The 12,823-nt window shown below is 43.5% G+C and overlaps 1 protein-coding gene across 24 annotated transcripts in view; it reads left to right on the plus strand.

The window, feature by feature from the left end:
* depdc5 (DEP domain containing 5, GATOR1 subcomplex subunit) overlaps window positions 1-12,823 on the plus strand; it is a 236,158-nt gene that overhangs the window by 45,751 nt on the left and 177,584 nt on the right. For 20 of the 24 annotated variants that reach the window (XR_011356326.1, XM_069933595.1, XM_069933598.1 and 17 more), the window contains 3 exons: window positions 1,783-1,829; window positions 4,899-4,933; window positions 6,046-6,061. Coding sequence is in view for 21 of the 24 variants with exons in the window: in XM_069933595.1 (XP_069789696.1) it covers window positions 1,783-1,829; window positions 4,899-4,933; window positions 6,046-6,061 (98 nt within the window). In the remaining 3 variants the exon portion in view is untranslated. Of the gene's footprint in view, window positions 1-1,782; window positions 1,830-4,397; window positions 4,525-4,898; window positions 4,934-6,045; window positions 6,062-12,823 lie in introns of those variants that run through there. The other 4 variants (XM_069933593.1, XM_069933614.1, XM_069933607.1 and 1 more) reach the window with 2 other exon arrangements.

Genomic DNA, 12,823 nt, shown 5'->3' on the forward strand with positions numbered 1-12,823 from the left:
CAGATGGTACAGAGTGAAGGCAGCACAGCTTTATTATTTTGAGGCTCATTCAGGATTCTGATAACAGCAGGAAATAAACTGTTCTTGAATCTGTTCTGAGCTCTCACTTGGGAATCTTCTCTCTCACAGGAGCAGGGTAAGGTGAGTATGTTCAAGTTTATTAACATCTGACTCTACATATAGAACTAGATGAAACAGCATTTCTCCAGATCATGCTGCAAACACAATACACAGAGCATAATAATCATATACATACATAAAGATATAATTTAAAACAGAGTAAAATCCCTGTTATCCAGAATTCAAGCAACCAGCAAAATAAATAGGTAAAAAATGAACATGTTTCCTTGCCTTTAGTTTGCCAACATGCAATCTCAAGCAACCAGAAAATTCACTTATCTGGCATCTACCAATTCCCATAGATGCCAGATACAAAGGATTTTACTGTATAAATATTTTGAAATGATTTACCAGGTTATAGGATCAATCTCACAGCCTGTGGGGAAAAGCTTTTTCTCGGCCTGGCAATTATGGTTTTGATGCTCCCATACTACCTCCTTGATGGTAATGGATCAAGGATGATGTGCTGGATGGAAAGAGTCCTCTACAATTCTTTGAGCCCTATCTAAACAACGCTCCCAGTCAATGTCATCAATAGAAGAAAGGGAGACCCCAGTGATCTTCTCAGCCTGGTGAGGGAGGAGGCTTTTCATACATTGGCTCCTTTCCCAAGGGAGAAAGAGGTACAGATGGTGTCATTGAAGGAGAGAGGGGTGTGTGTGATGGCCTGAACCACGTTCACATCCCTCTGCTGTTTCTCGTCTTGGGTGGAGCAGTTCTGTCCCACACATGATGCATCCTGATTGCTGCAATAGAAGTTTGAAAATCTGGACTGCCCAGGGATTGGGTCGGTCTAGATTTTCTGCATTCTCTGGCAGTACTTTTAAAATTCAAATTTATGGAGGGATAAAGAAGAGATGAATAGTGTATTAATGAGCAAATACACCTTGCTTCATTATCAAAATGAGCAATTTTAAAGAATAATAAAGTGGTCGCTTGTTGCCGTTGTATATTTGTGGTGCCTACGCTGCTGGCATGCATGCATTCAAAAGGCCGCTAAACTTAAAAAGTATGAGTTTTAGAAAAGTCTGGATTTCTCGGGCGGTCCAGATTTCTGGCATCTGGATTTTTGGACTTCTACTGTAAATACGAATTGATCACCATATTTGTTGTCTCACAATAGGAGCTATGCTATAAAAGCACATTATTGCCTAAGTTGGGATAACCTGAAGCCATGAAAGGCAATGAGCAAATTAATTTCCTTTAACGTGGTCTTCAAACTGCAGGATGAGCTTCCAAAAATGCATCATTGGATGAGATAGACAAATATGCCCTAAAATGACACCGACTGCAGGAACTTATAAAGTTTGTGGGCATATTTATTTCTATGGGTAAAAAATGTCTCTATCTGAATAGATTTGTTAGACATTTTGAACCTGTTGCAATATTTCACCAGACTAATTTTTTCCATTTCAGTTATCCAGAGGTGGGGTGGGGGGGGAGGAGACTGAGGTCTGACTTGGTTTGTGGGGTTTTCTGCAGGAACAGGTTATCTTGCATTGAGCAGGAGACCATGGGGAGGGCAAAGCAGAGATCCTGGGAGGGGTTAAAAGAATCAAAGTTGTAGAATATACAATTTTCACAAGATAATTTAGGGACTCATTCAACTCCCTCCTACCTCTTCCTTTTGCCATTGTTCATTCATTTTATTTCTCTTTGCAGCCCCCTTCTTCTGCAGGTGAAGTCTTTAAAAGAAGATCTTCAGAAAGGTAACAGTTATAATTATTTTGTGTAATTGCATCAGCATTTGGAGTGGAGGGATTTAGTTAGCGAAGAGTGACTGTCTGGTTACAGAGGGAGATTGCAAAATGTCAATATTCAGACAGGTGTAAGGTGTCATATAATCTGTTAACATCTATCTCTTAATATTAAGAATTTATTAAGTCTGAGCTGGGTTTGAATGATAAAAGAGGGAGTATCTTGGTAATCACAATGTAACCACTATGTGGAGCTGCGAGAAGAGATTTGTGTTGTAGATGTAGGAGTTGCATGAGCCAAACAATTCTCTGAAATGCCTTGATTATAGGATTGAAGCTACATGATTTAAAGTAATTTGCCATGAGCACCTCCTTCTTGTATTGTGCCCCTACCAGCAATGAGCAAAGCCTGTTTTTTTTTGTGTTGTGGGTGATTATGTAAAGGCAGAATCAAGAACACAAATATGTAGCAAGGCAGGCAATATCTGTGGGAAGAGAGAGATAGGTTGAATGTTTCATGTTAATGGCCTTTTATCACAACTGGGAAAAAGCCAGTGAATGAAATAAGCTTTACGGTGCATAAAAAAGAGAGAGAAAGGATGTTTGGAAAAGGATGGAAGGCAGGAAAGTTTGTGGCACAAGGGCCAAGGCAGTGTAGTGTCTGTGTTGCAGTGTGAAATGAAGAACGAGAAAATGATCAGACATAATCGAGTTAAAGTTCTGTAAAAGTCACTCAGTCGCTCAGCTTTTGAAAACCCGGCACGTTCCAAATGATGTCATCGCATTGTGCTATCACTCCTGAGCCAGTTCGATTAAGCTTCCAGTGAGCTGCTGCAGCCTGAAATAAGTAATTTGGAACTGCTGAATCATCTGACGTGGAGCTTGCATGTTGAATCAGAACGGCTGTTATGAAGGATTAGATGGTGTTCCTTGAGAATACACAAACATTCAGGGATGCCCAGGTTTGGGAGGTGGAAGGGGAACGAACAGGTCTGAATTTAAAATTAAATATTGATCTTCAGTTGAATACCATCCCAAATTTCAACCGTGGCCTCTAGTCCTAGGTGCTCCATCTGGTGGAAGTTAGTGTTTTAGCCCTTGTTTGTATTATCTCTCTCAAATACTCTGCCTTGGTTTCGAGGAATCGTCCTGGTAAGTCCATCCAAGACAGTGACTCATTCTGAGAGTGCTGTGCCTAGAATTACTCTGTGTTTTCTTTACTTGCATCTCCCTATACAGATAAGACTTTCCAGTTTATTTTCAGAAGCTTTTTATATTTTATTAATCTAAGCCTCCTTGGGCCCCCATTGCTTTGGGCTTTCCACCATTAAATAAATAGCCAGTTCTGACCATTTAGGATGCTGAGTAGATGGTCTCACATTTGCCCATTGTCAAATTAATTTACCTGACTTTTGCCAATTTGCTGAAGCTACCATCTTCTAGCAAATAATTCCATCTATGAGGCTCATGATGCCATTTAATTTTATGATTTAGCAAGCTTGGATGCATAAATTTCTACCCCATCATCCAATCCCAACCAAGATAGGACTCCCCATTATTCCAAGTTTGCGTTTTCAGATTTTCTTTCAGTTCAGGTTAATGCCAAAAGACAGAGGACCGGAATTAGGCCATTCGGCCCATCGGGTCCACACCACCATTTACTATCCTTTTCCTGACTCCTCCCCATAACCGTTGATTTCCTATCGGGTCCAAACCACCATTTACTATCCTTTTCCTGACTCCTCGCCATAACCGTTGATTTCCTATCGGGTCCACACCACCATTTACTATCATTTTCCTGTCTCCTCCCCATAACCGTTGATTTCCTTCGTAATCTACGCTGTCTTAAATATACTCAAAGACATGCCCCACAGCTGTCTGTGGTAAAGAAATTCCTCCTCATCTCTGAGGCTGCGTCCTCTTGTCCCAGATTCCACCCCACCCTACCTTAAGAAGCATCCTCTCCACCTCCACACTATCCAGGGCTTTCAGTGTCTGATCAGTTTCAATGAGATCCCCTTTATTCTTTTAACTCCACCGATGCCAGAGCCATCAAACGCCCCTTATATGATAACCTTTTAATTCCTCTGGATCCTCTCTAAAACTAATGCATCCTTCCTTAGATAAGGAGCCCGTCACTGCTCACAAATGCTCCCAAGTGCAGTCTAACTAATGCATTTTAAAGCCTCTACATTACATCTCTAGTTTTTTATTCTAACCCTCTCAAAATGAATGTGGGCATTGCATTTGCCTTCCTCACTGTGACTCGACCTAGAAGTTAACCTTTAGGAAATCTTGCATGAGGAGTCTCAAGTCCCTCTGCAGCTCTGATTGCTGAACATTTTGCCTTTTAGTATTCCATTTTTGTTTATTGTCATGTAATATTACAAGAAAAAAATTTGTCATAATGCAGACAAAGCGACACCATTAGAACCTCCTTCAGCACTCCCACAGCCTCTGTAGCTGCACAGACTCCTGTTTGATTAATCAGCAACCTGAACTCTAAATCCAAGCCTCTGACCTGATCAGGAAGCTTTCACCGCCTGAGGCTCTTCGGGAGCCCTTCTTGGCCTCAGCACCACCTCGAATCCTGGCTCGGTTGCCTGGTTCCCATGTGCCACTATACAGCGGCCCGCAGCCCATGTGGATCCCCTGACCACAAGTCACCTGCAGCAGTGTGGGTTCCTCAGCTGCTGGTCACCAGCAGGTAGGGTTGTCTACTCTTCTCCTTTTCAACGCAGGGTGTTCTCCTTGTTTCTGGTGCTCCATACGGGTCCTTTTCTCCCCAAAGTCTGGAACCCCTCGTGTCCACTGGCGAGCAAAGGCGCTGCTATCTTAACGTGATCTGATCTTTAATTAATATTGCTACTCCTCCCCTTTTAACATCCTACTCCTGTAGACTTTAAATATTGGTAAATTGATTTCTTATCCTTGACCACCTTGCTGTGCCTCAATAATGGCTGTTGAATAATTCCTTCATGATCTATTTATTCCTTCTCTTTGTGTGCATAATGTTACCTCATGTGGACCTGCATTCTACCCTTCTCCAATGTTTTGGTTATGTTCCTCTTTTTTTTTCAGGCAACACAGTCAGAATCAGGATAAAAATGCCACATGTAAGAGGATGTGTGTGAGTTGGGGGGGGGGGGCGGTGGGGGGTGGGAGAAGTTTAAAGGAGATTTTTGAGTTAACTTTTTTTACAGAGCTTGGAATGGGCTGTCACGGGTAATTCTGGAAGTAGTTACCATGGTAGCATTTGTGAGGTTTCTGGAGAGATACATAAATGTGCAGGGAATTGGAGGAATTAAATACACAAAAGCTGCATCAGGTCACATGGAATCCACAGGAGGCAAAAGGCAGTCAATGTTTAGAGCCTGAGCCCTTTGTCAGGAATCTAGAAAAACAGGTAGATGTCTGACTAAAAAGTTGGGGCGGGGGGATGGTGGATTTTGGAGGAAGAAAGGGGAAAAAGAAGAGGAAGGAGGAGGAGACCAGGCTTACAGGTAATGGGAGGGAGAAGAGAAAGAAGCTATGTGATGGGGGAAGAGAGCAGAGGACCGAAAGGTAGCTCTCTGATAGGAGAAAGAAGGGAAGGGGGTGGGGAGCTGGAGGGAAGGAGGGCCTTGGTGTTGCAAGGGACAGAGCAAAGGTGCTCAGTGGAATGAATTGTGGGCAGTTCGCAGAATTTTACTTTCACTTGGGCATCATATTCATCACAGACATCATGAGATGAAGGGCTTGTTCCTCTTCTGTTCCATGCTACTTCCCACTCCTATTTTGGTTCATTTATATCATATCATATTGCCTTTACCTGTAATATGTAGAAGTCCCCTAACTCGCAATCTGCTTTCTTCTTTCCATTTTATTTGGATTAAACCTTATCATCTCTTCAAAGCACCCAACCCAATTTAAGGTTTGAATCTTTATTGATAATTTTTATATATTCTTTGTCCTGGGACTTTTGTTTTTTTTAATTTTTTTAATTTTTCACACTATAAACCATATTGACCAAGATACATACAGACATTTTTCTTCTTAAATATATAGTGTCGTTTTCTCCCCTTTTCCCCCCTCCCTTCCCTCCCTCCCTCACTCCCTTCCCCATTTATTTAGAGTTCAATCTATAAGATACATTAAACCCGTTAAACAATGTTGTCACTTAATAAAAATAAAGAAGAAATTTTACTGAGTCAGTTCTTTTCGTTATCTTCTCCTTTTGTCATTTTAGGTGGTGGAAATCCACGGTAGGATTTCTCTATTGTGTTTCATGTATGGCTCCCATATTTGTTCGAATATTGTAATGTTTTTTCTTAAATTATGTTATTTTTTCTAATGGAATACATTTATTCATTTCTATCTACCATTGTTGTATTCTCAAGTTGTCTTCTAATTTCCAGGTTGACATAATATATTTTTTTGCTACAGCTAGGGCTATCATAACAAATCTTTTTTGTGCTCCATCCAAATCGAGTCCAAATTCTTTGTTTCTTATATTACTTAGGAGGAAGATCTCTGGGTTTTTTGGTATATTACTTTTTGTGATTTTATTTAATATCTGGTTTAGATCTTCCCAAAATTTTTCCACTTTCTCACATGTCCGAATTGCATGAATTGTTGTTCCCGTTTCCTTTTTAGAGCGAAAACATCTGTCTGATTCTGTTGGGTCCCATTTATTTAGCTTTTGAGGTGTGATGTATAGCCTGTGTATCCAGTTATATTGTATCATGCGTAACCTCGTGTTTATTGTATTTCTCATAGTTCCAGAGCATAGCTTCTCTCATGTTTCATTCTTTATCTTTATGTTTAGATCTTGTTCCCATTTTTGTTTAGGTTTACCGTTTGTTTCCTCATTCTCCTTTTCTTGCAGTTTGATGTACATGTTTGTTACAAATTTTTTAATTATCATTGTGTATGTAATCACATATTCAAAATTGCTTCCTTCTGGTAACCTCAGACTGTTTCCCAATTTGTCCTTCAAGTAGGTTTTCAGTTGGTAGTATTGTTAGGTCTGCTTTGTTCGAGAATGAGTGAGTCAGACACCAGACTGAGTCAAAATCAAGGTTCTTTATTACCGGATTGTAACACTTGCAACTAACAGTGTTAGTTGGAGAAGGCGCATTCTCCCGATATCAGCAAGTGGTGTTTTTTTTATACCTCAGGACACGCACTTAGTAAATTATCATACCATTACATTGTCCAATGAATAAGCTGTTGCTACCCTTCTCTGTTAGTCTGCTGCACATCATCTTGTTATTGCCACACTTATCTTGAGCGTACAAGGTCACACCTGCATCCTGTTACTTCTTAGTACTGGGTGACTCCTTCTCCGGTCCCAACTCATGATGTTTTTACCTTACAATTCCTTCTTCGTCCTCTTTAGAGGACAATCTTGCCCTGACTATGCTACCACCGCGTTACATTAGTTCGCCTATTATTGCCAAGCTCTATACGAGTTCTGTTCACGGGGTTTTTCGGCTGGTGGGCGAGGGCTCCCCCCAACCCTCTTTAGCATATACCCCCCCATCCATTTCCCCGATCCCATTGCCCGTTTACAAGTTTCCTCCCCGTTTGCCCCCAAGCAAATAACTGGCTATCCCTTCTAAGCATTTGTAATTAGTTAAGATAAAAGTTAACATTTGTGCTACAATCTATTTTATAATCCCTCCTCCCTGTCGCATTCTCCATCGGATCGATCTCAGCATTTTTTGACGCCTCCTGTGACGTGAGATAGTCCCGCTCCGTAGCTTGTAGAGCTTGATATTTTGGAGGCAGCTCATCGCGGTTGGCAAAGGCTCTCTCAATGGTCCTCGTGACCAGTGTTTGAATGCATGGAATACAACAACAGCCACAAGTGATAAAAATGGATACAGAAATGAACAATCCTAGGAAAAGTTGTCCCAACATTGTGCCCCATTTCCCAAGCACTCCATGTAACCAGGACAAAACAGGGTTAGAGACTCCAGATTGGGCTTTTAATTCCTTCGCCAATGCCTTAAGTTTTGTCAGCCCCTTAGTGAGTGACCCATCTGGCCCTGTGTTATTAGAGATAGAAGTGCAGCATAGATCTCCAAACATGGCACACACTCCGCCTTTTTCCACCAGGACCATATCAATCGCTATCCTATTCTGAAGCATAAGGGAAGTTTCTGACAGTTGTTGGTGTACTGCCTCAACAACGTCCCTGGTCAGATTTGTAAGGCGCTGGACATTATAGTGAATTAGGTTGATCCTATTTACGTTTTTATTTGCTGTGATGGGAAAGATTGCACTAAATATAGGAAAGTTTTCAAACCCAGCTGCAATCTTATCAGCTAGTTTAAATTCGTCCGGTATATTCCGGACTTGGCCAATTGCATCAATCCACACCCCGTCAGGGTTCCTTCCTTCTGGTCCCAGGAGTCCAACACTCCTTCTTCTTCTCCACATCCAACCCCCTGTGTGGTGTAGATCTAGGGCATCCTCGTCCCCCTCCTGCCTTTCCACAATCAGGACTGGCGCATTAAGCATTACTAAAGCACACCGACCATTCCAGTTAGAGGGGAGCCAGTTATACAGCACTCTACCCCTGCAAAACCACCAAATATCTGCCCTAGCCTGGGTCAATCGGGTAGCATTTCTGCTGCCTGTGAGATCAACATGAGTCCTGCACGAGTCACTGGGTAGCCAACCCATGTGGAAAGCGTGTGCCGCTGTGTGTTATCGGCGAAGCAAGTAACATTACTTATCCCCGTGGATCTAAAGATAGGGGGGGGTCACATTGGCCGGAGCTATGGGAAATGCCTGTTCCCATGTCAGACACCTATTCAGTGGGTTAGGCTCTGACATTAGGTTCAAGGCGCAGTCCATAGCATCTGTCTCCTCAAAAATCGATCTGCTCATCCGTAACGTTGGCCTTCCCCGGGCACAGATCCAGCAGTTTCCATACCTTGCCTGATCCGCATATTTACCCATCTGTTCTATCCAGGAGTTTGTCTCATCTATACCTGTCTCAATTGCTATCTTCTCTCCCCTGGACAGTTTCTTACTATCAAATTTTCACACTACCTCCTCTGTAGAAGAGGGTTTGGGTATGTCCTTTGTGTAAGTTTGTAAGTCAAACCTCACCACTCCCCAAGGGTATTTTCCACTTACAGACACTCCAATCATTAGGTAGAGGAGATCTCCGACTCCAGGTTCTCTCCCTGTGCCCCCCTCGCATGTCTTAGAGCTCCATCCCTTCATATTCCACGGGTTGTTCAGCCCCGCTTTTGCTGCCAAAATCAGGGGATTTTTGCCTTTCATAGTATGGGTATCAGGGAGACCTTAGTGAAAAAATTATAATTTTTGTTAAGGGGCTTTCTTATCCATCTAATGTCGGGTCCTGTCCACCACCAAACCTCACCCCAAGACGGACATACATGTAGGCCCCACTCCGGATATCCTCTCTGAAAGTTACACATGTAAACATCATATCCTCTCCAGGATCCCTCATTCCTACCACACGCTATTACACTGCATAGATCGAACTGGAAGGTGCTATCCTTGTCTTTATCTATCTTCAGAATAACTTTGGCCCCGCATGGATCCGAACTACTCTGTTGGCTTGTTTGGCAACCCATCAGCAGGAATGCCCATAGGGCCCTCGGCATTGTCCACATGAGTCTCATCATATTTTCCAATACTCGCTACTTGTTGTTTTGCCTTGGAGCAAAACGCAAAATGATGCCAATTATTATCCCCTGGTTTGTCAATTCTTACCGACCTATCTGTCACGGCGGTAACAGTGTGTGGTCCAGTCCATCTAATTTCAGTCCAATGTACCTTCCCTGGTTTACGGATATACACCAGGTCTCCCTCCTTCACTGGAACTCCTTCAGTGTCCGGGTTCTCCTTATTTGCATTCGCCACCTGTTGTGAAATTAAAGCAACCATATTACCCAGCATCTGCATATAATGGTCCAGTTCCACTTCCCTTTCTTCCCAATTCTTTACCCAGGCTGGATCAGTCTTTGGACCGGGCATGGGTCGACCCGTTAGAATCTCGTGTGGTGACAGGAAGGTATCTTTGGCCTTCTCTGGTCGCATAGACATCAGTACTAATGGCAATGCCTCGACCCAATTCAACCTGGTCCCACCCAAAACCTTTCCTAATTTGGATTTTATCGTCCTGTTTGCCCTTTCTACTAGCCCCTGGCTCTCAGGCCTATAGACACTACCGAAACGGTGTTTGATCCCTAAGTATTCTTCAACCTGTCGGATCAGCTCATTCTTAAAGTGGGACCCATTATCAGAGCATATTCTGCTGGGGACCCCATAGCGAGGTATCAACTCTCGCGTCAGCCAGCCTATTACACTATCCGCATCCTCCCTCTTCATTGGAACAGCCTCCACCCACTGTGAGAACCTATCTACCGCCACCAAGAGATATCGGTATCCTTCCTTTGTCCTAAGGTCAGTACCCATATCTGTATAGTCAATATACATGAATTTAAACTAGCTTTGCATGGGGCTGTCGGTACTGGAAATCGTAAAAGCAGGTGGGGTAAGGTGATCCTTTGGTTATGTCCATTGCAGATAGTACATTCAGCTCTAAAGTTGTCAATGTGCTCGCGTAAGTGGGGATTCCACCAATGTTGTTTAAGCGTATTATAAGTTTTGGTGGCGCTAATGTGAGTCAGCCCATGTGCTTCTTCAAATAATAGCGGAAGTAATTGGCGGGGGGCAACTATCGTACCTATTGGGGAGCGCCAGACATGTACTGTCCGATTGTCATAGATGATCTCCTGTCGTGTAGCACCGCGTTTCATCAATTCCTCTTTCTCACTTGGGCTAGCTTTTTCCTGTATTTCTATCAGGTGTTCAATATTTGGTGGGGGTCCCTCTCCCTCCTCTTTTTGGTCACTCAACTTACTACTATTTTCTCTTCTCTCTAATTCCTCTTTTTTGCCATGGGACCTCAGAATCATCCCCTGTATAGGTTCTAGATATCCAGTAACCTGTTTGGCTGCTCTGTCAGCCGCCGTGTTTCCTTTCCCTTCCTTTGTGTTTTGTAGGGAATGGCCTGCCACCTTAATTAGGCTTAGAGCCCGGGGAAGCATGACTGCCCTGACAAGTCTCCGTAAAACCAGATCATGTCGGACGTTTTGTCCGGCTGCAGTCCGAAAGTCCCTTCTTATCCAGCCTGGTGCTTCAATATGGACTGCACTCCAAGCATACGCAGAGTCAGTATAAATGTTATCCGATTTACCTTCGCTCAGCTCCAATCCTCTTATGAGCCAATTGTGCTGATGCCAGTTGGGGGATGATAGAGGACTCTACTAGATAGGGTGCATCATCCACCCATCCTACCACTGCATATCCCGCCACATTACCCTCTGAACTTTTATGGCAACTTCCGTCTGTAAATAACTCCCAATCCACCTCCTCCATGGGTTCCTCAAATAGCTTCTCCCTCAGCTTGGAATCTATCTTGACTCTTGCTACACAGTCATGCGTCTCCATAAATCCCGAGTTCAATCCTCTAGCCATGTTGGAATAGTTGTCCCTTGGCGACCTGAAGGTGATGTGAGGACCCTTAAGGGCGTCCTCCATCTTAATAGATCTGTTGGCCGAGAAGCTGAAGGCACTAGACATTAAAAGGGCTGAGACACTGTGGTCTGTATTAATAACCAGGGGATGACAGAGGACAATATGTGCGGTTTTTTGTATCGTTCTAGCTACTGCTGCGAGATATCGGAGACATGGGGCCTTTCCTCTTTCTACATTGTCTAGTCTGCAACTATAATAACTCAATACCTTCCTTCGTCCTCCATCCTTCTGATACAGAACTGAGCTAACAATGCCCCCAGTTTCAGCCACGTCCAAGTGGAATTCTTTACTATAATCCGGATTAGCCAGGCTGGTCGTTTTCCCCAATTCCTGTTTAACACACAGGAAAACCGCCTCGCGTTCTACATTCCACCTGACTGGTTCCTTAAGCCTTCGGTGACCTATCTCCGTGACCATTTCCCTCAAACCCTGGGTTAAACTCACATATCCTGGGACATAAGTTCGACTGTATCCACAGAGCCCTAAAAATGCTAACATGTCTTGTACTGTTGTCGGTTTTCGATAACCTAGTATAGTTTCCCGATGTGTCTCGGACATGGCCGTACCATTTTTACCGATGAGTCTTCCTAGGAAAGTTACCACCCTCCTTCAGATCTGACATTTCGACCTCTTTACTTTAAACCCTGCCTCACCTAGGCCCCTGAGTAAAACTGCTGTCCCCATTAGGCACCCATGTGCCGTTCTTCCTGCTAATAGCAGGTCATCTACATACTGAATCAGCGTAACATCTTCTGGGAGCTTCAATTTCACTAGGATTTCACTAAGGGCCTGATTGAACAGTCCTGGACTGTCCTTATAACCCTGAGGTAATCTAGTATATGTGTACCGATTCTCTTGGTAAGTGAAAGCGAACCAGTCTTGGCATTCCTCGGCTAATTTTAAGCAAAAGAATGCGTTTGCCAGATCAATGGACTCAGAGCCCTAAGTGCAACGTATGGGTCTGGGACTGGTCTCCCGATGGTCTTGGTAGCAGAGTTAATTTCCCGGAGGTCGTGTACCATCCTCCAGTCTTTTCTACCTGGTTTGGGGACAGGCATGATGGGCGTGTTCCACATGCTGTCTGGTGCTGCCCTTAAAACCCCCGTCTCCATTAACCCTCCTATCATTCCCCTAATACCCTCCTCCTGGCTGGGCGACAAACGGTATTGTTTTTTCCATATTGGTTTCTGCCTGGGTTGGCTAATTCCAGAAATACCTCCCCTTTTATTGCTCCCACATCGTAAGGCCCCGTTGTCTATATCTGTGGGCTCAGATCAGAAAGATATTTGTCTGAGTCCCCATGATCAATATTTTCTCCTTTTATGGGTCGGTCTCTTTCTACTTTCTCATTTACTACCCGGTCCCATGCTTCAATATTCAGTCTGACAAATTTCCCTCCCTCTGAGGTGGAATATCCCGGGACTTCCGTCTGCCTGTAT

The sequence above is a fragment of the Narcine bancroftii genome, chromosome 4 (assembly GCF_036971445.1).
Source record: "Narcine bancroftii isolate sNarBan1 chromosome 4, sNarBan1.hap1, whole genome shotgun sequence".
NCBI lineage: Eukaryota > Metazoa > Chordata > Chondrichthyes > Torpediniformes > Narcinidae > Narcine > Narcine bancroftii.